General features: G+C 32.8%; 1 protein-coding gene across 1 annotated transcript in view; it reads left to right on the top strand.

Moving 5' to 3' along the window:
* The first annotated feature begins 4,445 nt into the window (after positions 1-4,445).
* Positions 4,446-23,946, top strand: part of LOC129949206 (uncharacterized) — a 216,881-nt gene continuing 197,380 nt past the window's right edge. Inside the window, exon 1 of the mRNA XM_056060507.1 lies at positions 4,446-7,220. Coding sequence (XP_055916482.1) covers positions 6,191-7,220 — 1,030 coding nt within the window. The 5' untranslated portion in view covers positions 4,446-6,190. The remainder of the gene's footprint in view (positions 7,221-23,946) is intronic.

Raw genomic sequence — 23,946 nt, 5'->3', positions numbered from 1 at the left:
CGACCAAGATCCAACTGACCCAGGAGCTTAAAATTCATAAACATAGACAACGCTGTTTGTTTGATGACTGGTCTTCGAATTGTTTGGAAAAGGACCCCAATTTTGAAAAATCATATTTAGTGACGAGGCGCATTTTTGGATAAATGGCTGTGTTAACAAGCAAAATGTCGTTTATGGGACGACACCAATCCACGCGAGGTTCACCAGTTGATAATGCATCCTCAAAAAATTACCATTTGGTGTGGATGTTGGGCCAGAGGAGCTGCGTAATTGGTCCGTACTTGTTTGAAAACGAAGTTAGTGAGGCGGTCTTTGAATCCACAATCACAGGACAGCGCAGTAGAGGAAGACCACGAATCAGGTGGAGAGCACAAGTAGAAAGTAACCTTAACCAACTTGAAGCACGAGCTGGAGACTTAAAGCTGGTGACCGAGCTAGATGGAGAAGTTTGGTGGAACCCTAGTTTACACAGGACCGTAGCGCCAACTTAAGTAGGTTAGTGAGGCGGTTATCATCAACAGCAAGCGCTGCATAAGGATGATAATTAATTCCGTGTGGCCCAAATTGAACCATATGGACTTAGACCACATGTGGTTACAGTAGGACGGCGCTACGTGCCACACAGCAAACGCCACATCATCTACCCGCCCTTATTAAAAAACCCTTTACCTTGTTTTGCTCTCTCTATCTCCAGAAATAGTAGACACACGGAATTTTTGTTTTAAGCACTAAAATCCGAAATAAAAGACTAAGGTGATTTCTGTCTGTGATATTTGAGACGCTAGTACAATTAAGTAAATATATTTTTTGAAACTGTAAATTGAATTCTTTAAATCAAAAAAAAAACTAAATGTCAAGAACTATATAAAAATAAGATGAATTAAATTTAATGTCAATATGTACAACAAATTAAACTAGGAACCATAAAATTCAAAAAAAAGCTTTGAACTTCTAAGAAATGGTACACAAATATTTTTTGATTGGGATAATTTTACAAAGAAGAGATGACAAACCATTTTAACGTGCGATTTTCTCTTCATGCGATCGTTTATAAACTTTTGTAAAAAACTGAAAATTTTTAAAGGGTAAGCCACTTTGCGGTTTCAAAAGTTTAGGGCTGGAATTCGACATCTTTCAAGCTAAGTTGTTAAACCAATTTTCCAGTTGAAAGCCTGAAATTTATGAAAATGGATCGCTTAACTATCGCACAACGAAGGAAATTTATTAAAACTTACTACAAAAATGGTGATTGTGCCACAGCCACATATCGAGTTTTAATAGGAGATTATGGTTAACATAATCGTCCATCTACGCAAGCAATTGGCAAAATTGTGAAGAAATTTGAAGACACTGGATTTGTTACAGATATTGTAATGCCTGTGCATCATCGTTTCGCCCGTACCACTGAAAATGCCGCTGTAAGTGTAAGTGTTGCCGAAGACCAGAATGTGTAAGATTCCTTGTCTTTCTTAGGAAATACATTTGATTCTACAACTACATCAATATAAAGTCCAGCTCACACAACAACTGAAGCCAGCTGACCTTTCAGAACGTCGTAGATACGTCGAATGGGTGCTTGAACAATTGGCGATGGGCTGCGATTTTTCGAAAAAAAAAAAATTTCAGTGACGAAGCACATTTCTCACTCGGTGGGTATGCTTAAAAACAAAATTGTAGTATTTCGGGTTCTGAGAGTTTTCAAATAATTGAAGAGAAACTATATCTTCCACTATAAAGGTCACATTTTGGTGTCTTTGGTCCGAACGTGTGTTTGGCTTTACTTCTTCGAAAATGACGAACAACTTTTACCGTCAATTCGGATTATTATGGTCATATAATAACCAAGTTTTTTTGACTGTTTTTAACGAATACGTCTTAAAGAATATGTGGTTTCAACAAGACATTGCCACATGCCTCGTAATTTCTCTTAGTGGCAATTTGAACTGGCTGCCAGGATCATGCGATTTGACACCGCTGGATTTTTTGTGTTAGACAGCTCGAAAGACCGTTTTTATGCAGATAGACATTTAACTCTTAAGCACTTAATAACCAACATTCTTCAAGTTATGGCTGATATATTGCCCGGTCGAAAATTACCTGAAAAGAATCGATGCTTGCAACAATTCGGCGGGTTGTGTTTATAATAAAGAAGAAATAACATGAAAGAAATATTTAATATAAGTTTATTTACGTTTAATTTTTAAACATCAAAATGGATAGCCATGTTCAGAACTTATATGAATTAAAAAATGAGAAATTTCAATCAACAATTTTCTTTTTCATACATACAAAAACAGAATAAAACAAAACATTTGTCATCTAGAATATTTTATGATCAAAAGGCGATACAACTTTCAAAATACAAAGATAAACGTTTTTGAAAAATGTAATTGACATTTTGTTCACACAAAAATTTAAGGCTTCCAAAAATACCACTAAATAGGTCTAATATCTCAACGTTTCGGCTTGTTTCAAAACAAAAATCATTTTAAAGTTCACTAATTGAAAGCTATTATTGTAAGCCTCATTCCAGCCTCTTTATTTAGAATTGTTTAATCAAAACACGTCCATTTAAGCTTAATTTATTTTCAATTATTTTGTTTCATTTAAAAAAAATAAAAGGTAGTTTGGAGCTCATAAATTCTTTTGTACTTGTTACTTTGATTTCGAAGTAATTCTGTTTCAGCTATCAACTTCCTTTTTTCATTCGAAATTATAACAAGTTTAATATTAAAATTCATATTAACTATTAACAAAACATCATTACTAGATATTTCTCCAGAACTAACCTTGAAAAAAGAAAAAACAACAACAAACTTTTAGTACGTAACTAAAACGATCCAATTCCTAGCAACTAGATGATGATGATTATGATGATGTATCTAGTTGCTGAAAATTCACTCATTCAAGTTTCAAAAGACTCCACTAAATGCACATTAGACTCATCAAAAAAACATCAGCATATCTTCCTCACGGCAACAAACCTAACATTTTCTTAGAAAAAACTTAAACCTTCAAGGCTATAAATTTCTAACTAAACTATAAGCATTTCATTCATATATACAAATACGAAAATATATACATACATATATAGGTACCTATACTTTTATAGGTACAAAGCATTCATTACATAAAAGAATGAAAATATCCTCGAAGAAAATTTTTGGCAAACATATTATCCTTTTACAAAATTAACAAAAGCTGCTACAACACAAAAAAAAAAAACAAAAAAAACAAGGACTGACTTTAAACAGGCAAAAGTTGTGTGAGCCAAGCAAAAGCAAACGAAACCAACAGCATCCTTTCTCCACTAAAGCGTAGTGAGGTAGTTCAGTGATGAGCTTCCATGAATGCTGCTTCATAAACGGCTGTTGCTACTACCTACTACAAAACCTTCTCCATCTTCGTGCTGGGGAAATACACAATACTTTTGGTGACTTGACTGGCAATAGCCATTTTCCCTTGCACCTTGCTACCGCTGGGCGCTTACCACAAGTTCCTTTCTTTTATATACTACGCGCTATTTCGTAACAGTTCGGTTGTCGTAGTTGGAATCGGAATTGGAATTGGAGAATCCTTTTTGAATGAGGGCCAGGTCGAGCACTTTAGCAGAAACAGAAACAGCAGCAGCAGTATAGCAATAGCAGTAGAAACAGTCCTAGTACCAGAAATCCAGCCGTCGTCGTCGCTGTCGTCTCCGACGTTGTCGCCGCTCGATAAAGTGCCTGGCTTACGTCACAATTGAGCGTGGGCGGCTGCTGAAGGCGCACCCACAGTCAACGGCTCGGTTGATGCGAACCGTAAAAGCTTCCCCCAAAAAATAAAAACATCGGTTGAACAGGGGAATCTACAAAACTCTCAGACGGTTGAAGTCAATTGTCAAAGGACATGCGCAAAAATATACTTACAATGTATAGAATGATGGAAAAAGGTTGAGGCGTGAGGCTTGGGACTTGGGTATTGGAGCTTCGGGTTCAAGTTTTTCCCGTTTGTTTTACACATTTACTGGGAGAGTGCTGGAGCGGCGCGCGGATGAGGAGATGGAAATGGAAATGAAAACGGAGAGCATCAAGAAGACTCTCCGAAAAATGTTGTCATCGATGCAAACCATTCACAAATACCTATGCACGCTTTGTCGTCACTAAACACTGAACACTGAACCATTGAGATGAATCCTAATGAACTTTTCCATTAGTAAACCATGAGCAACACCCACACAATATCCTCCAACACACCGTTATAAGTTATACCGAAAAATAGATAACAGAGAGTACAAAAAGAGACGGAGAGAGCAAGGCGAGATAGAGAATAAGAATAGCCAACAACAACAATAAAAAGAAGTTCCCGATACTCTCCAAAAACAAGCAAGAGAAGAGAGGAGAGTCGAAAATACCTCAAAACCACCGGCAGAAGCAAGGATATGAGAATATCCTTTTGCCTGCCATCGGCGACATTGTGTTGTGCAGTCGTCGTTGCGGGTACACACATCAGCAGCACCAAGCCGCACAATTTTTCTAGAGAGAAAGAGCAGAGCTAGATTAGAACGAATTGTTATAACAAAAGGAAATAAGAACAAATATTTAAGTAAAAACAACTCGCAATCGCAAGCTAGTGTAGATCCAGAAAAGGGATATCCCTGCCGAAAGTGCCCAACGTTAAATCATTCGCGATTCATCCCTTAACGAAAACGAACGAAGAACGAAGAACGAACAAATATCTTATACTTTACTTGACCAGCGGTTTTCCAATCGGTATTTGTTGTTGTAAAAAGTGTCTCTATAGATATAAGAGAGGAGTGTGACAAGAAGTTAGAGTGTGGTACGAAACAAATATCGACTATCGACTATCAACTATCGACGACGTTAAACAATAACAAATTGCCCTATAAAAACGGGACGTCAACGAAAAACGAAAAACCAAAAACGACAACGACGACGACCGTTGCAGAGTCGCGTCATGGCCAGGCTGGCCCCCCAACAGGGTGGTTGTAGTGCAACTAACCTCTCCGACTTGCGTTAAGTATTTTTCTTTCCATCATTTTTGTTGTTGGTTTCTTTTATGCTCCACAATTCCGTTATTTTGTTGTTGTGTGTGGAGTATTATAGTGTGTGGAGCACAACTCTGAACGAACATTCGATACCATTCAGTGTTAAGATTTTCGCGAACAAAAAAGGATTTCTCATGACCGAGCGAGCCATTTATAACGGATAAAGTAATAATCTCAAGGATTATATTTATAACATTTATGAATAAAACAAAATAAATAAGGATACAGTGATTCATAAAAGTGAACAAAAAAAAAACATAACTTACGAAACAAAAAAGTATTTTTTGAAGAAAAAATATTTAAAAAAAAAAGGTCCTTGGAAAGGATATATTTATTCAGTATTGTTCAGTGTATATGTATACCTACAAGTTCATAGAAGTTCTTACATACTAAGTTTCGAAGAAACAAGTGGTTGATGAAAATTTAAGTGAAACAAAGTGTTTTATGTTAAAGTTATAAAATCTGCGAAAACTAGTTAAACATTAAAAATAAATCCTTGTGAAAGGTTAAGAAAATTTTAAATTTTAAATTTAAAAATAGAAATATAAAATCCTTTTCTGTTTGAAAACTGAAAAAAAACATAGGTACCTACCTACTATAAGGTACATTATATTTCCGGTAACCGAAATCAATATACAAAAACAGGTGGATTTGTATCGTGTATCGCGAGTGTGTGTCCTTTGATCCTTTTCCTTGTTACATTCTTTATTTATATACTTTTTGGAATTGTGTCCATTTAGATAGTAATTTTTGTTATCTTTGATTTGTTTTTCTTTAAATTTTTAAATTACGAAATTTGGATTTCGATTTTCGGTTATTTTAATATCGTCCTTTTCACCATAACCATTTTTAATAAGTTTTTCGGGAAATACAAAGATAGTTAGGAGAAAAATATAAAAATCCGTAGAGTTATACAGACTCCCTTATATACCAACATGTTAAGTTCCTTCGTCATTCGCATTGAAAAACACTTTCGGTGTAATTGAGTTCATAAAGAGAAATAAAGATTGAAAGGACTTCATCAAAAGCAAACTCGAAGGACGCTCCATTTGCATAGACTTCACCGTTCTGCCGAATTGACTACCTTAACCAAATTCCTACCAAAATATCAACCAATTCCTAAATCAAACCATAAGTGATCAAATGAAGATGATAATCAAGATCCTTATATGCGTGAGTGTCCTAATTGGCAGTGCTCTATCCCTCCATCTGAGCAATGATCGCTCTGCTGAAAGCAGTAGCGGCGGAAGTGTATTAGTTCCACCGATAAGCGTTAGTGGAACGCTCCAGCACCATGTCAACAACCCATATCGACGAATGGCGGCGGCAGCGGAGTCAGAACGAGAGCGAATGCTCTTCATGGGTGGAGGACGAAGGGGGCGCCCAATAGTCACAGGACGCTTGCATATGACAGTCGATGATACTGATGGGGAGGTTCCGAATTATCCGGCTTCGTCGCTGACGATGTTGCAGGACAATGAATTCCCTATTCGACGTGAACCGTATTTCCTTGTCGGAGACGATGATGACGGTCGCGATGGAGGTGATGGTGGCGGTGGAGGATTCCAGGACTTCCAAAAACCCCAATCCGACCATTATCATCGCTATGACGATGGTAGCTATGAAATTATGGAGGACATCTTCAATCGCGGGGAAGGCATGTACCGGAAATACCCACCAATCCATCATCAGCAGCCTTCATCCGGACCACATTTTCATGCTCAACCACCTTCAAGAGGACTCCAAGAACTTTTCGATAACCACGATGTCGTTGATGAGCTCGATGGCCCAAACCGTCGCTCTGGTAGTCTCGACGTTAGAATACAAAAGAAAATGCAACGGAAAAGAACCCAACATAAGCAGAACCTGGAAAATCAACCATCAACACTGCAAGGCTCAAAAGCTGTCGACTCTTCCTCCTCCTCCTCATCTGTCGCAGCAATTGTCAACAACAACGGCGGCGCCCCTCCATCATTGGCAAATCCACAGGAACAAAAACATCAAAAAATAAACCAGCAACAGCAGCAACAGTTATTACACCGCACCACTAACAGCAAGCGTTCAGGGATAAACAGCGGTATTGGAGCTCCACCACCCGTTACCCATAGCATAGCCAGCCAGTTGATGTTACGTACGGCGAGAGGACAACGACAGTACGATGTGCCGCAAATTGGTATGTTATCTTTTTTTTTACTCACATTTTTTAAAAGTTTATATTTTTCGCACTTTGGCTCTGCCTCCGTTGTCCTTTATCCTGTAGGGACACACAATTTTTTGTATTCCCTATTATTCCTGTCCACTTGCTTTCTCACAGTCAAGTGGTTTCCTGATACATATGCGTTATTAATTGAACGTGAAAATACGGATAAGATTTGTGCTGTTATGCTGCATGGGCTGTCGAGGAACATTGGTTTTTCAATAAATCTTAGCCATTTCGGAATTGTTATGGCTTTTTTAACTTCCTGTGGGGACATAAATTATAAGGAATTGAGTTTTCTTTTTAATTTCAAAACAATGAGAATGTTATTTTGATTTTGATTATAACCGTACTTCTAGTTACATTTGGAAGAGGGTGTGTCAAGTTTTGTTTGTTTTGATTAATTCCGTTTTAAAGGTATCTCGAAAAATCATCAACTCCACAGGGTCCTTTATAATATTATATGTGAAATCAATATGATAATACATTTACATCTTCTTATAAGTTAAAGGGCACTCAAGAAATTGTTCTTAATAAAATATGTTTTAAAGCCTTTTTTTCCATACTTTTGTTTAATTAACGATAACTCTATTGGGCTTATAAGGATATTGAACAGTACATTTATTGACAGTTAATAATGATATAAATGATAATACTTATTATTCAAAATTTTCTGAAAACTGAAAGGCTGCAGTTTTAACTTACAAAATGTTGGTCACCTTAGATTTTCAAGGTTTGTCCTCGTTTTGAAAATGTTCATCAACACTTATGGTCCTTTTTTTGTTTTTGAAAGCAGATAATCAACCAAAACATAGTAATAACCCGTTTTTACAGAAATTCACACTAATTTTTTTTAACACATTTTACGGCAATGATACAAATAAAAAATATTTAATACTTCTGGTAGTTGATTAGTTTCTGAAAGTCGATGATATCGGTTATAGAACATGCAGCACAGAAGCTAACAAAATTAGGTTTTGAATGCTTAAAACTTAAGCATTGTTAAATTTAATTGAAATATGAGTTGTTTTTTAAAATACTCTAATTTAAATGTCGAGGTTTGTCAAGGAATAGATAATGGTTTGTAATTTTCAACAGAGTAGCAGTTCTTTGAGAACTAAGGCTTTAGTGACTAAGACTTCTCAAACCATTCCTGTCTGCGAGTAAGGTTTTCATTGATTTAAAAGACCTATAGTTTTAAGCCGATTTTGAAAGCACTTTTCATGAGTAGAATTACTCTTGGAAGATTTGCCAATTCCTCGCAAAAGGGACCGTGAAAAAAAAAACTTTAGATGGCACAGGAAGGGTTTGAACCCAAGACTTCTGGCATGACAGTCTTATGCACTAACTATCAGGCCACGGTATTAAATATTTAGAACCAAACATAGCTGGGAGCTAAATTTGTTACCATTTGTTTTTAAGGATCTATCATTTTAATAGTGTTCTAAACATGTGTTTAGAAATTTACAATCTATTCCAACACTGTAAACCTTTTCGAAATAATAAAATACTAATTCTTTTTTATCTGAATACGTTTTAATTCTGGAATGTTCTTTTACTGGTTAATCTTCTGTCTTGAGATTAAACTTATCTCACTGCAACTGCAAAAACTTAGCTTTAAAAATATATGCTAATACCTTGAATAGAAGTTTATACCTTTTCTCAAATATCATTGTAGGTTGTTGTGTTTTTTAAAAAAGACGTGTCACCCAACAAGAAAATTTGTTCAAATTAATTTTTAATAGTTCTTGGTTTGATTAAATTAAATTAGAAATGATCCGTTTATTTAATTAGTCAAAATTTGTTAATAATTTATTTAGTTAAAGGTATTCTTTTTCTTTAACAAATTTAATACTTTGGTCATTTAAGGCAAAAAAAATAAATATTTCGGAGTTTGCAGTCAATATTGTACCTCAGTTTTTGAAGGATACAATTTAATATTAACACTTTTTAAATGGGCTTGAAAATGCGTTTAATTATTTGATTTCAAATTTTAGTTTTGTTACCATCTTAAGCACTTGAAGTTTAAGACCTAATTGTTTATGTAAGTGTAATAAATTTAGTAGTTGCGCATTGGTTTTATTACTCTTCACAAAAGTGAAATAAGTCCGACTCTTAAAAGTTTGGAATTATTTCACTTGGCTTTATTTCACGGCATGCTAAGAAAATCACTTACGACACTTCTACAGCGCTTGTTCGAATATTATAGCAACAGATGAAAGCAAACATCAAGATTGTGTTAAATTTTTTAATAATTTGAGTTAAAGAAGAATATGGATCAAGAAAATTATTAAAGCTTAGAATGAATAATTTTAAATTTAGAAAAAGTTTACAAGAAACAAAAATCATTGTTCTAAATTATTTATACTTACTAAAATTGTTAATTTTAGCAAATTTTCCAAACATTTTTTCTGTCCCAACTTTTTTTGAGGAAGCGAAAAAATAAAACATAAAGAATAATAAAATTTAGTTTTGAATTGAATTGTTCTGTGACTGATATTCCACCACTAATTCCACTCACTCATATTATAAATTTCAGACAAGACAATAGCCTCGTTAATAGCGAAACAGTTTAGAATACGAATGATTTGTTGATTTATTTTATAAACCACACTGTTAACAATATTTATAAAACCAATTCATTCAGTTTTGAAAAAAGTTACAATTTTTTAAAACGTAAATAAGCAATATCGAAATGATACAATGTCCAGGGGATCGAAACATTTTTGATTCCGGTAAATTTTACCGTGAATACAAATTTAAGGAATTAATAATTTTTAAAATAAGCAATTTAGGAAAAATATTTATCATTCAATTTTTTCTCATTACGAACCTTTTATGTCCAGACTCCGATTTGTCGGATTGATTTCTTGACTTTTCAAGATTCTAGATTCGAAATAATTTTTTTTAGAAATATGTCTGTGCGTGCTTCCCTCCTTTCGTGACGTTTTTTTCGTCGTTCATAGCTCAAGAACCAGTAGAGATATCGACGATAAAAATGCAGAAAGGTCAAAACAGTTGGCAATTTTGGGTACCCCTGAATATATCACGAACCAATAACGCTAGAAACTTGAATTCAATTTTATATTACATATTGTAACGCGATACCAAACAAATATATTTTTCAAAAAAACCCAATTAACGTGTTTTTTTTCACCTCGAAAATTTTACTAACAAAAAATGATTTATCTCCAAAACAACTTTATACAACGAAAAATAACGTTTTTTACACCTAGTAAAATTTTGAAAAAAAAAAAACGAATTGAAAGTTTTTTTTTATAAAACACCTTTTCAAAAATTTGAGATTATGGCTTTTGAAATATAGTATTGTCAATATTCAGAAACATTTTGAGAAAAATCGAATTGACAGTTTCTTTACATTTAAATAAAAAAAAAATTAATAAAAGTTTAAAAAAATTATTTTCTACAAAAATATCTTTTTAAAAATACAAATATTGGCTTCAAACTAATTTCATCTCACATAAAATATTCTTTTTGAAATTCAGTAATTTCTTAATAAGAATCCAAGAGACCGTTTTTTATAAAAAAAATAAAATCTACAAAAAATATTACGCAAATTTATTAAGAATTGTTGTTCGGTTCTCGATATCTCGTGAATAAAAGAAAAAATTGACTTCAAATTAATTTCAATCTTCCAATTTGTATTTTTTTCTAAATTGGTAAATTGGTTTTGGACTAAAAATCCTGTTAACTTAAATAGATTTTGAAATCAAACTTTTTTATGGTATGCAAAATAAGAGAGCGGGTCAATAAGTCTGTGACTTTTTAAATTTCTGACCTCTTTACTGAAACAGAAACACTGCTCCTGGTAATAGGCATCTGTCAGTTGACTCCTGTCAAAATTTAAACTTGTTGCGTCAGTTAGTTTGTGTTTGGCATATATTGTTATCAGACTACTAACTAACTTGAGGAGAAAATGGAAAAAAGTGAATTTAGTGTGCTTATTAAGCATTATTTCTGGCGAAAAAAACCATTACCGAGACCAAGGCTTAGCTTGATAAATACTATGGGGACTCTGCACCATCGATTTCAATGGTAAAAAAGTGGTTTACTGAATTTCGTTGTAGCCATAAAAGCACTGAAGATGCCGAACGTCCTGGAAGCCCAGTTGAGGTCCATAGGCCCGAAACAATCAAAAAAATTTACGATATGGTGTTGGCCGACCAAAGATTGAAAGTGCGAGAGATTGTGGAAGCCGTAGGGATCTCGCATGGCCCAGTGGTTTTAATTTTGACCGACCTCATTCTAGTTCCCAAACCTGAAGAAATGGCTTGGTAGAAAAAGATTTGACTCCAATGATGAAGTCATCTCGCAAACAAAGCCCCATTTTGAGGACCTCGACAGATAATTTTTTTTTCTTGAAGGGATACAAAAATTGGAGAAGCATTGGACAAAGTGTATAGAAGGAAGACTAAGTTGAAAAATAAAATTATTTTTTTATGAAAAAATCTGTGTCGATCATCTCTTACAGAGATGGCTACACACTTCAACATTCACCTTTTCTGGGTGCCGGGCCATAGAGACATTCCACGAAATTGCAAGGCTGACGAACTTGCAAAAAGCAGAACAACTTTACGTTTGCTGTCTCACAATGCTAGCATAGGTATCCCCTTAGCTACATGTAAACTCATGCTAAAGCAAGATACCATATAGAAAACAAACTTTATTTGGAATAACACCAACAGCTGTTTAGCGACTAAACTCATTTGGCCCAATCTTAGCGCCAGGTGCTCAAAACAATTAATCTCTCTGAGTAGATTGCACATTAGCTGACTAGGCACTGCTAAATTGGAAGGCATGCTATTTGACTTGGAGCCCCTGCAAATGATTTTTGTAGGAGTTGCATGGACGAGGAGGAGGGGGAGGCAATCTCTCATCTTCTGTGCACATATCCTGCACTATCACAAAGATGTAGAATCCACCTTGGAGACTACTACTTCAACGATACCAGCGATCTAAAAAATTCTGACACTATTTGTCTCCTACGCTTCATTCAGAGCTCCAATTGGTTCGACGAGTTAAGCTGATCAACTGATCCATGTGGTATCACAACGGACCATACTTTCATCTAAGTGTTTTGGACTTCCCAACCAACAGTCACTTTAACTTACCTAACCTAACGGACTTATTGACCCGCCCTCGCATTATTGGTAATTTTTAATCTATTTAGAATAATTCAACTGACAACTTTTTTAGTTTAGCCAAACACTGAAAGTGACAAACTTATCGACAGACGGGATGGTAAATTTATCAGTGTAAGTCGCATCCTTCTTAACACTTAATTTAAAAATAACATATTGCTCTTCCTGTTTTTAAGATATTATTACAAAATGTATAATTTAAAAACAGGTTTCAACATAATACAACTTAATGTAAATTGGAAAACCAACACATTTTCGCATATAAGTAAATAGAAATTTCAATTTAAGTTTAACAAATCCGTCACATAACAATTTAATATTATTATTGTAAGAATTATGGTTTAAATAAACTGAAGTTTTGACGATTTGATTTATACAAATATGTTGATTTATGTTGATTTCTGAGGAACTTATTAAAAAACATCAAGTTTAACAATGAATTAAAAATTATAATTTTTTTATAATTCAACCAATTTTTTATTTCTACAAATATGCAAATTTAACAAATTTCAAGTATTCCATCTATAAAAAATTGAAACAGTCTTTTCGACTCAATTCGAAAGAGCTTCTTCTTCAAAATCAAATAGAAACTTAGTGTCCATATTGATGTTTTAAGATTCTGAACAGCATTAATATTTATTTTCAATACATCAAACATATACAAATTAGTAAAATTTGATAACGATAAAATAAACTCAGAATTTAAAAACAAAGTATCAAATCTCAACTTTCAACACATATAAAACAAGTTCATTAAAAAAATGTAGGACAGTTTTTCGAAAAAATAACGTTTTCCCAAGTTATGCAATATTTAAATTTAAAATTGAAGTTTTAGCTGTTTTCTCAAGACATATTCGAAACGTTGCTATAGATTTAGCATTTTTGGGAGAATTTTGATTGTGGTAACAAAAATGTCAACTTAATTTTTCTAAAAGTCATTAACAATATTTTTTTCAATGCATTCCAAGTTTTCGACTAATATTAATTTGTAGTAGTATTTTATTTTTGTCAGTTGGATTGGGTTTTTCTTAAATGGGAGATGTCAAAAATATCATTTTTCCTGTTGTAAAATTATTCTGCTTTTAATTTTGTTTTCATCATAAGGCGTAAGACCTAATATACTAATATAATTATTGAACGGATTAAAAAAAATTTTAGTAATGTGTGCTGCCTCCTGATTTCTGAATCAATTCAAGTGTCCTGTGGTGAATGGATTAATAAAGTTGTGTCTGTTAACTGAGCAAAATTTGGAACCAGTATCGTTCTATTTGTTTGTATTCTCGTCCTCCTTGAACGACTTTTCTTGAAAACCATCACCAAACGTTTTCCATGACGTTTAGGTCTGGAGAATATGGGAGCCATTGTAATAGGTTCACTTTTTGTCCCTGAATCTAGGCTTTTGTTCACCGTTCGGTATGTATTGCTTTATTATATTGGTGGAAAATCAATCGTTGTCCACTAAATAATTCAGAAAACTCCAGAAAAGCTTGTTCCAAAATCGATATGTAAATGATTGCCTTCTTTTTAGAGTTTCGAAAATACAGCTCCACTGTCCTGTAATAGGTCATTACTCCCCATCATTACACAGACTCTTTTGCTGAGCCGGTTTTCAAAATTGATTTCTTCCTTTCTTAAATCACGAAAATAGCAGTTTTTTCATCGGAAGAGAAGACTGTATGCCAAGATTTCACCTAAGATAATTTGATGCAAATTAGGGAGTTGGCTCTTGTGTGTAGCATTTAATGGTGGTTTTTTCTTCATTTTTAGGTGTCGTATATGGTCTGTCTTCTGCATAAATTGTGCAAAAGTCAATCTACTAGCATTTAGGCCAACTTCTACCTTGATGTTACTAATGGAAAGCCTTGAGTTTGGAACAGTTCTCACTATTGCCTTTCCCCAAATTATGTGGCTTTTTTAACTTTTCTTTTGTGTTTTTTTTTCAAACCTCTCTGAAGGAGGAAGTTGTGGTCAACATTTCAACTTCTTCTAATTTTGCTGGCAATCAAATGGATAGTTTTTCCAAGATTCCGGTAAGATCTAATTTGGCCTATTCCCTACTTGGTTAGACCCTTACCTCTACCCATACTTCTTGATTCTATCAAATTAATACTTGTAAACGGTGATTTTTTAAGAGCTTGAGAACTTTTAAAAAAAAAAAACGCATAAAATTTGCAAAATCTCATCGATTCTTTATTTGAAACGTTAGATTGGTCCATGACATTTACTTTTTGAAGATAATTTCATTTAAATGTTGACCGCGGCTGCGTCTTAGGTGGTCCATTCGGAAAGTCCAATTTTGGGTAACTTTTTCGAGCATTTCGGCCGGAATAGCCCGAATTTCTTCGGAAATGTTGTCTTCCAAAGCTGGAATAGTTGCTTATTTGTGTAGACTTTAGACTTGACGTAGCCCCACAAAAATAGTCTAAAGGCGTCAAATCGCATGATCTTGGTGGCCAACTTACCGGTCCATTCCTTGAGATGAATTGTTCTCCGAAGTTTTCCCTAAAAATGGCCATAGAATCGCGAGCTGTGTGGCATGTAGCGCCATCTTGTTGAAACCACATGTCAACCAAGTTCAGTTCTTCCATTTTTGGCAACAAAAAGTTTGTTAGCATTGAACGATAGCGATCGCCATTAACCGTAACGTTGCGTCCAACAGCATCTTTGAAAAAATACGGTCCAATGATTCCACCAGCGTACAAACCACACCAAACAGTGCATTTTTCGGGATGCATGGGCAGTTCTTAAACGGCTTCTGGTTGCTCTTCACTCCAAATGCGGCAATTTTGCTTATTTACGTAGCCATTCAGCCAGAAATGAGCCTCATCGCTGAACAAAATTTGTCGATAAAAAAGCGGATTTTCTGCCAACTTTTCTAGGGCCCATTCACTGAAAATTCGACGTTGTGGCACATCGTTCGGCTTCAGTTCTTGCACGAGCTGTATTTTATACGGTTTTACACCAAGATCTTTGCGTAAAATCTTCCATGTGGTCGAATAACACAAACCCAATCGCTGCGAACGGCGACGAATCGACATTTCACGGTCTTCAGCAACACTCTCAGAAACAGACGCAATATTCTCTTCTGTATGCACTGTACGCATTCGTGTGGTTGGTTTAATGTCCAATAAAGTAAACTGAGTGCGAAACTTGGTCACAATCGCATTAATTGTTTGCTCACTTGGTCGATTATGTAGACCATAAATCGGACGTAAAGCGCGAAACACATTTCGAACCGAACACTGATTTTGGTAATAAAATTCAATGATTTGCAAGCGTTGCTCGTTAGTAAGTCTATTCATGATGAAATGTCAAAGCATACTGAGCATCTTTCTCTTTGACACCATGTCTGAAATCCCGCGTGATCTGTAAAATACTAATGCATGAAAATCCTAACCTCAAAAAAATCACCCTTTACTTAGCTTCCAAAAAATCAGAGTATCGTTTTATCTGATTTAAAAAACATGCCAATAGCTAAATTTAGATCTTGACCTTATTTGGAAAAACTGTCATGAGACTTGTATGCATATTAACTTAATACATACCTTATTCATTCCACATTCAGTTTTTTCCAAAAAACCTAAGCGTTTAAGAAATATCGGCAAATGAAGAAAGAAAAAAGCTTGTCTCTATTCATGTGACACAAAATGTATCTGTTTATTAAAAAAGAGTATTTTACTGAATGTTTGCAATTTTATCACGATTCTGTATAAAGTCATTACTTTTAAAACAACATTTAATTGAAATTAATAGCATTAATTGTCCTGTTTATATTTCTATCATTTCTAAGAATTTTTATATTAAATATAAACATAATTCAGTATTCATTCTCACCTAGCAACCAAAATAGCTTTGAATTTCTTTTCCTCCTCTTTGAATTCTTTAGAAAACCAATCATAAAAATTCTGTTTTCAGATTCCTGATAGCAAAAGTGAGAAATTTGTATCAGAAATGTTGTTTTCTGAGAATACAGAAATCTCTGCGAGATCCTACATTTTCCACTATTTTTTGAAGTTATGGTACCAAAATAAAAAATATGACACATCTGTCCGTTAAAAACTGGGGTCTAGTGACTTAATAGTGACCAATTACAATAACATCTTTCAGAAAATAAAAAAAAAAGGTTAATATTTGCTGAAAACGTTGCTAATAAACAATAAGCAATCTCTTAACGTTATTATATTAACCATGCGAATAAAGTTTTATACAAAAAAAAATATATTAACATTACATACACGTACATAAAATGTAGCATAACATAATTGTCATGTATGTACATAGGTACATATGCATATTTGAAACAATAGCAACCTTCCCTTAAAAAAAATATATGTATATTCTTATCTGTTTCTCAAGTTTCCATATATTGAATCTTTTTTTGTATTTGTTTATGTACATAAAGTTCCTTAAAGGCAACACGCTTATTGTGTAGGAAGCTATAGCTTAGATACTATGCACCTATTACGTATGTATACCTTTATCAAAATGTGACGAGCCCACAATCGCTAAGAAGCAATATATATAAATATAATTTACCTTTTTAACATCCCGGATGTAATTTCTTAGAATTCTTAGAAGAAACAAATATTACAAACAACTCGTAATATCTACCTACATACCCTTATGTTTATATATGTATGTGTGTAAAGAGATAGTGATACAAACAATATTACGAAGAAGCTACTTATTTCAATTTGATTCAATTTCAATTCCAATTCAAAAAACAACATTCACAGTAGGATATTTATTGATTTTCTGAATAAATTTAAGGAACAACTTTTGACTCAAGTAGGTACTTACTTATGCCATAATATATTGTATTGGGTAGTACGAGGAGTACTTGTATATACACTGTACGCTACAGTACACAGATACTTATTAACCTGCGTCAAAATTATTGAACCAATTTGACCCACTTAAACACCCCACGATCTTTTTAGAAGTGCGGAGCTTTTGTATCAAAGAAAAGGACACACTTCAATTTGAACCAATTTCAAAAGTATTTATGTACTTGTTAAGGAAATAAATTCATGCGGAGGACATCAGACACCTGACCTAACAATTCTATTCATATTCCTAATAATAGGTTAGGTTGGTAGGTACATCATGCACACCCAGTTGAAAATTGATATAAAACAAGAACAACAATAGCAACAAGAAAATAAATTATTATTATTGTATTAAAAAAAAAAAAGAAAAATTTGTGGGTGGAATAATTATGAATAAAGAACAAAATGGCTGGTTCACCATTCACGACAAAAAATAAACAATAAACTAATCGAAATTCAAGGATAGAGTGCGACGAAATAAAGATAGACGATGACGATGATGAAGATAAAGACGAGGATGAGGATGAGGATGAAGACGAGGACGACGACGATGAGGACAACCAGGACGAAGAACGTCAAGCGTCGCGAGACTCAACATCGACAAGGTGCTGGTGGAGGAAGCTGTCCCAGTTTTGTTTTCATTTAATTTTCGTTTTCTATTTTAACCCAACACTGTCATGGCGACGATGGTGCTACTGATGCTGACTTAACTCTGACTCTGACTCCTCCGCACTCCAAACGACAACGACGACGACGACGACGACATCACCATCGCCATTGCCACTACGAGAGGGATATAAATTATTATAAGAAACGAACGAAAAAACCACCCACAATTGTTCTCTTAATTTGATATTCACCCGAAAAATACAAATGCAAACAAAACATTCAACAAATTGCTGCGACGACGAAGGATAAAAGCGAGCGGGAAGTCAGTCACTCACTCCTTGAACTTATAAACAATATAAAATAAAAATCATAACCCGATCGCATGAATTTGTTTTTGAAAAGGATTTTTTGACTGTACTACGATTTAAAGGAAGGTATAGTTGAGTAAATGAAATCTTAGTCGAAAACCAATTTTTACCAATTTTAGTGGCAAAAGTTTTTATTTCATATTTAAACAAATACGAAATTTATGAATGAAATTAATTTGAAGTCAATATCTCAAAGTTTTCAAAAGATATTTGAGTCAAACATCAATTTTTACCAACTTTTGTTAATTTTTTTTCATTTTTAAACTCTCAATTCGATTTTTCTAAACATTTTACAGAATGTTGGTAATAATATTTCTTGTAACATAAAATTAGTTTAAAGCCAATATCTCAAAGTTTTGAAAAGAATTTTAAGTCGAAATTCAATTTTTACCAACTTTTGTTAATCTTCTTTAGGTTTTCGATTTTTATAAAAATAACTTTCCATTTGATTTTTCTTAAAATTTGATGAGATGTTGAAAACGTTATTCTTAGTTGCACAAAATTGTTTTGGATATAAAATTATTTTTGTTTGTACAATTTTCGAGGTATACAATTAAAATCAACCTTTAGCTTTATTGGTTCATGAGATATTTAGGGTTTACAAAAAATGTCACCTTTTTCTCAAATTGCTATGGTAAAAAAACCACATACGCAATTTTTTTTTTGAGAGTCCTTTCAGCAATTTTTTGCATTATTATCTGTAAACCAAAATTAATTTGAAGTTCTATTACTGGTTCTTAAGCTATGGAATATGGACGAAGAAAAAAAGGTTGCAAACGTACGGACCTCGGGAAATGTCAAAATTTTCAATTCGACAATTTGGACTGATAACAATAACTTCCAATGGGAAGTTTTCAATTGAACAAATAAGGGAGATGAGATCAATTGGTACTCAAATTATCCAGACGCAATCCTTTCAACTGTACCATAACCATCTTTTTAATACTAAAATCAAGTAATAACAAACCGTTTGCTCTCAACTTGTTTCAAAGCTTTTAGTACCTACACAGAAATAAACAGAAATTAATCTTAAACAATAATTTATTTATTTCAAACAAAGATCAGAAATGAATCTCAACTTAGTGTATAAAATCCCAACACTGTAATGCGAATACATATTTCTAAAATGTATTTGTTTTCTAAGTATCTTTTGTTGGTCGAAAAAATAAGGTATCTTTTGTTCTGCACAAACAAAATAATACTTTTTAAAGTATGTAATACGAAATTCTGTTGTCGAATCTTACCTAATTTTTCTTTCACATCAGGTTCTAAAAGTATACCCTTTAAAAATGCTTAAGACAATACTATAAAAACGTGTTTTTAGAAAGTAAGTTAAAGTTCAAAATATGCCTTACAAAAAAATTTGTATAATAATTTTTCAAAGTTTTAATGATTTTAGTATCTTGCTTAGTTTCTGAAATATCTCATTACCTAGTTACGAAGGTTTGAGAAACCTAAAATAATACACTTTCATAGTTTTCAAAATTAAAGTTTGGAGTTAAATTTTAATTTAAGAGCTGATTTTGATTTTGAACTTTCTTTTTAACTATCTATCTGTTTAAGTTTTGAAAATCAACATTACCCGTGTTTTTTTGGCATTCTATAAATACTATAGTAGAAAATTACCAAGAAAACACATCGGCAGTAGCCAGATTTTTGTATTTAAAAATTGGTACAACTGAAAGAAGATCTGTCAGAATATTAATTTAAAAAAAACACAAAAATGGAAAAAAGTTTTGTGAAAATCAAATGTTAAAATTAACTTAGCAAAAAAAATTAACTAAAGAAATGTTAAGGAAACATCTAGAAGTTGAGATTCTATAAAAAAAATATCATATAGCAATTGCTTCAGGGGTTTCAGAGGTTTCTTCGTAGACATTAACATGAGGTGTTGAATCGAACTTGAAGCTCGCCCCAATTCTTTATATACCTATGTAATTCGATTTGAAATGAGCTTGATTCGACTCGATTCCGGTCGGGTCGAAATTTGTGAAGAAAAACCTGTGTGGAAAAGTTGGTTTTACAGATAATGCATTATGGTCTATTTATTTGCATATTTGTGTACAGAAAATATAGTTTTAGTTTAATCAAATTTAAAAAAAAAAATTGCACATGGAGTAGCTAGCATATTCTTATATGCTTCTGAACTTTTCAGTTCTTCATTGTTTAACACGAATCAAACTTTCTCACGTGCACTTTATAAGAAACATCAAAACACCATTTGCATTTTAGAAAGTTCTGTCAAACTTAATCATTTTTAGATCTTCTTGTGCGGTAGAAACACCAAAAAGGTTTATTTAATCTAAACTGAGATAAACCTTTGGTGGAAACATAGAAACACTTAATTATCTTTTCTATTGTTTTTTGTTTCAAAATAAGCCCAGTAAGTCCATTTTCATCAACCAAACTAAAAAATATCAACAGTAATAGATTGATTTTGTTCCCCAATGGAAAACACATGATTTCAAATGCACAACTACTCAATAAACACAGCCATCGAGACACAAATGCAATATCAATCGTACCAACATTTGAGAACGAAATCACATAAGATCCATTCGAGATTCGTATAAACGTCAAAAACCCATCCGCAGAAAGATTCTACTTTAACCTTTATCGGTAGTATTCATACTGCGGATATTGTTTTTGTTATTCGTGTAAAATCCTACTATACTATTGATAGATTCTCCAACAATACAAGGATTTCATTTCTTTGCTTTGTAATATCTTTCGAAAACTTGATATTAAAGAATTTCTTAGAAGACGAATTCTTTGCAAGCTCAAACTTTCTTTCAATCAATTTTGCTTTTTTTCTGTTGAAAAATGTTTTATCACAAATGGATCAGAGTTTCCTTAAGATCAATTTGGGACACGTGATATCTAACAATATCAATGAAATTAATTATTATTGATTTGGAAAACCATCATTAAGATATCCTCAAAAACTCTTGCGTTTATCAAATTTTTACAAAGTAATATCTCGAAAACCAAACAATCAAAGAGTAACTTTAAAGAATGATTTGAATTAAGGCTAACAAACCGGTTGAAAAAGTGCAATTTGACAACCAGGACCAATATTTGTCGCCCAGTGTAATTTTTTCTGAAATTTTACATTTTAATTTGCTGAAACATTTTTGAACTATTAGTACAGAAATGTACTTTTCATTGAATCTCAATCAAAAAACGAAAGCCTTGGTGTTTCTATTAAATACGAAACATTAAAAAAGAAAATTTCTGAGTGCAGCAAATTCAGAATTATGGTTTGTCAGCTATTTTCGATATCGGATTTTAAAATTTAGACGTAAACTAAAAATTAGAACTATTTTTTATCCTCCAATTATTACGATTTAAGGAATTATTATTAAAAAAATTGTTTTTTATTTGAGGAAGACATCTTATCTGTTTTCAAACTTCGTGTTTTAAGATTGTCTGATAGTAAAACCAAACTATCACTTCCTTGGAAGGTAATAAGCCAACTCATGTCAATTTATATCAGTAAATAGAAATTTGTTTATTCTAATGTTAAGTTGTTGTAAATCTTTGAGTTAAGGATAATTCTCCTTTATTATGAGTTTATTAATAGTAAAAGTACACCAATCGTTCCATTTCTATTTAAACCATTTTGAAACTGTTTTTACTTAATTTTTTTGTAAACATGATAAATTATAGTTTTGATGTTGGGTTTAATGGGAACTTATCTGTTTTAAACACTTTAAAAATTTTGATGTTGCCCAAATCTCGCGGATAATTTTAAATGTTAAATAAATAATTATAAATTATTCGTCCTAACAATATATGAAAATAGTCAAAAGTTCAAATGATACAGAATTTATATTGCACTTAGAAACCAATACTTATCCCTTAGAGCAAAATACAAAATATTGAATGGAAAACAAAAACAACTACAAAGAATTGAGCAGGTTTGTTTTCGGTTGTTCTCCTTTCTGCATCTTTAGCATCACACAGATTTCCTTAAAAGAAAATCAACGCAATACAACAACAACAACTTAAAAAAACAACCAAGGTAACTCTATACAATACTTGCTACGAAAATATTAAAAAATAACGATGTGACGTAAATTGTCTGTTAAATTTATTTTTTTCTGCGCAATTGAAAATTAATTAGTCAATTAATATAAGTATAATTAAGGTAGGTATTGATTTTGAATAACCGTCGCACGCCATCCTCACAGACAGAATTCCTTAAGAAAATAAAGGGACAGAAAATTCTCCCACAATATATAAGTACATAAATGTATATTGTCTCTTTCAAAAGAAAAATAATTTTCATCAATCTACCTACAATTTTATCATCTTAAAGGTAAATTTTCAAACTCAGTATAACTTAAATAATAATAATAATTAAATGGTTGATAAATTAACTGGTGTATAAATGCCAGAGGTGTTTCGTTACGTTTTCTATGAACTCAGAATCTGATAATTAGACATTTTCTTGAAAGGAGTGATATCGTTTTCGCTATGATAGTTTTTGTATTAAATTTCAATTGCTTTGTCTTGGGGGCTAGAGATAAATTAGCAATAAGTAGATGGTTTTTTTTTTTTAAATATTAAGGATGTAATTAGGTTTTATTGTTTTTTGGGGGCAATTTTGAGTTTTTTAAAACTTAAACACAATCTTCTTAATCTTAAACACAATTATAATTTGTTGGTGTATTTGACATGAAAAGTAAAGGCAAATATTCTACTTCGACTATGGAACATAAAGTGCGTCCGTTAAGACCCTGGCTTCGTGTTATCACCAATATTCTCTGATTCTTATTTTAAAAGACCATACTGATCCACTCGAGATATAACTATAATACATTTCTTGAATGGTATTAAACTTAAGTGCTTGAACTGTTTTTTTTTCGGTGTTGTTGGGATAGCATCGGCCCTGGCCAATACAAGTCCACAAGAGTCAAATCGGCGCTCCGTAGTGGCCAATTGACAAGTCATATAACGGCTGCTGTTTGGGAATAGGGTGCGCAACAGATTGATTATGGCATGAGCTGATGTCGATTAACTCCAAAATCTCAATTTCAGTAGAAAAAGAAAGTCGGTTAACATGGACCATAAAAATGGTCCAATGGTTCCATCTTTGTGGGTGCCTTTGCTTCTTGGCAATAAATTGGTGGTTTTTCGAACCCCCATAGAACGTTATTGTAATCAGTAATTGAAAGTTTTGACTCTCGACGTTTCAAGGTCCCTAGAGTCGAAAAAATAATTTTTAAAGAAATGTCTGTGCGAGCGTGTCCTTACCTACATTCGCGTTGTTTTTTTTTCCTACATAGCTCAAGAACCAGAAAAGATATCGACTTTAAATAACTTTTATTATACAGATAATAATGCAGAAAAAACTCTTAAAAAAAGACCGTTGCTTTTTTGCCATAGAAATTGAAAAAAAAGGTGAAAATTTTGGTTAACCCTCATCAATCAATCGAACCAAAAACGTGAGATTGATGAGGGAATTTAAATTTTAAATTATGTATTATAACATTTACCATCGTTTTTATAAATAAAAAAATATTAACAAAAATATTTGTCAACTCGAATATTTTACGAACAAAAAATGATTTTATCTCAAAAATAATTGTTTGCAACGAAGAGTAAAGTTTTTGACATCTGGTAAAGTTTTTAGAAAAATCGAATCGAAAGTTTTTTTTTATAATAAATAAAAGTCTAAAACAAACATTACTAAAAGTTGGTAAACATCGATTTTCGACTCAAAAATCTT

Source organism: Eupeodes corollae, chromosome 1 (assembly GCF_945859685.1).
Source record: "Eupeodes corollae chromosome 1, idEupCoro1.1, whole genome shotgun sequence".
NCBI classification, from domain to species: domain Eukaryota; kingdom Metazoa; phylum Arthropoda; class Insecta; order Diptera; family Syrphidae; genus Eupeodes; species Eupeodes corollae.
This window is presented reverse-complemented; position numbering and strand designations above follow the sequence as displayed.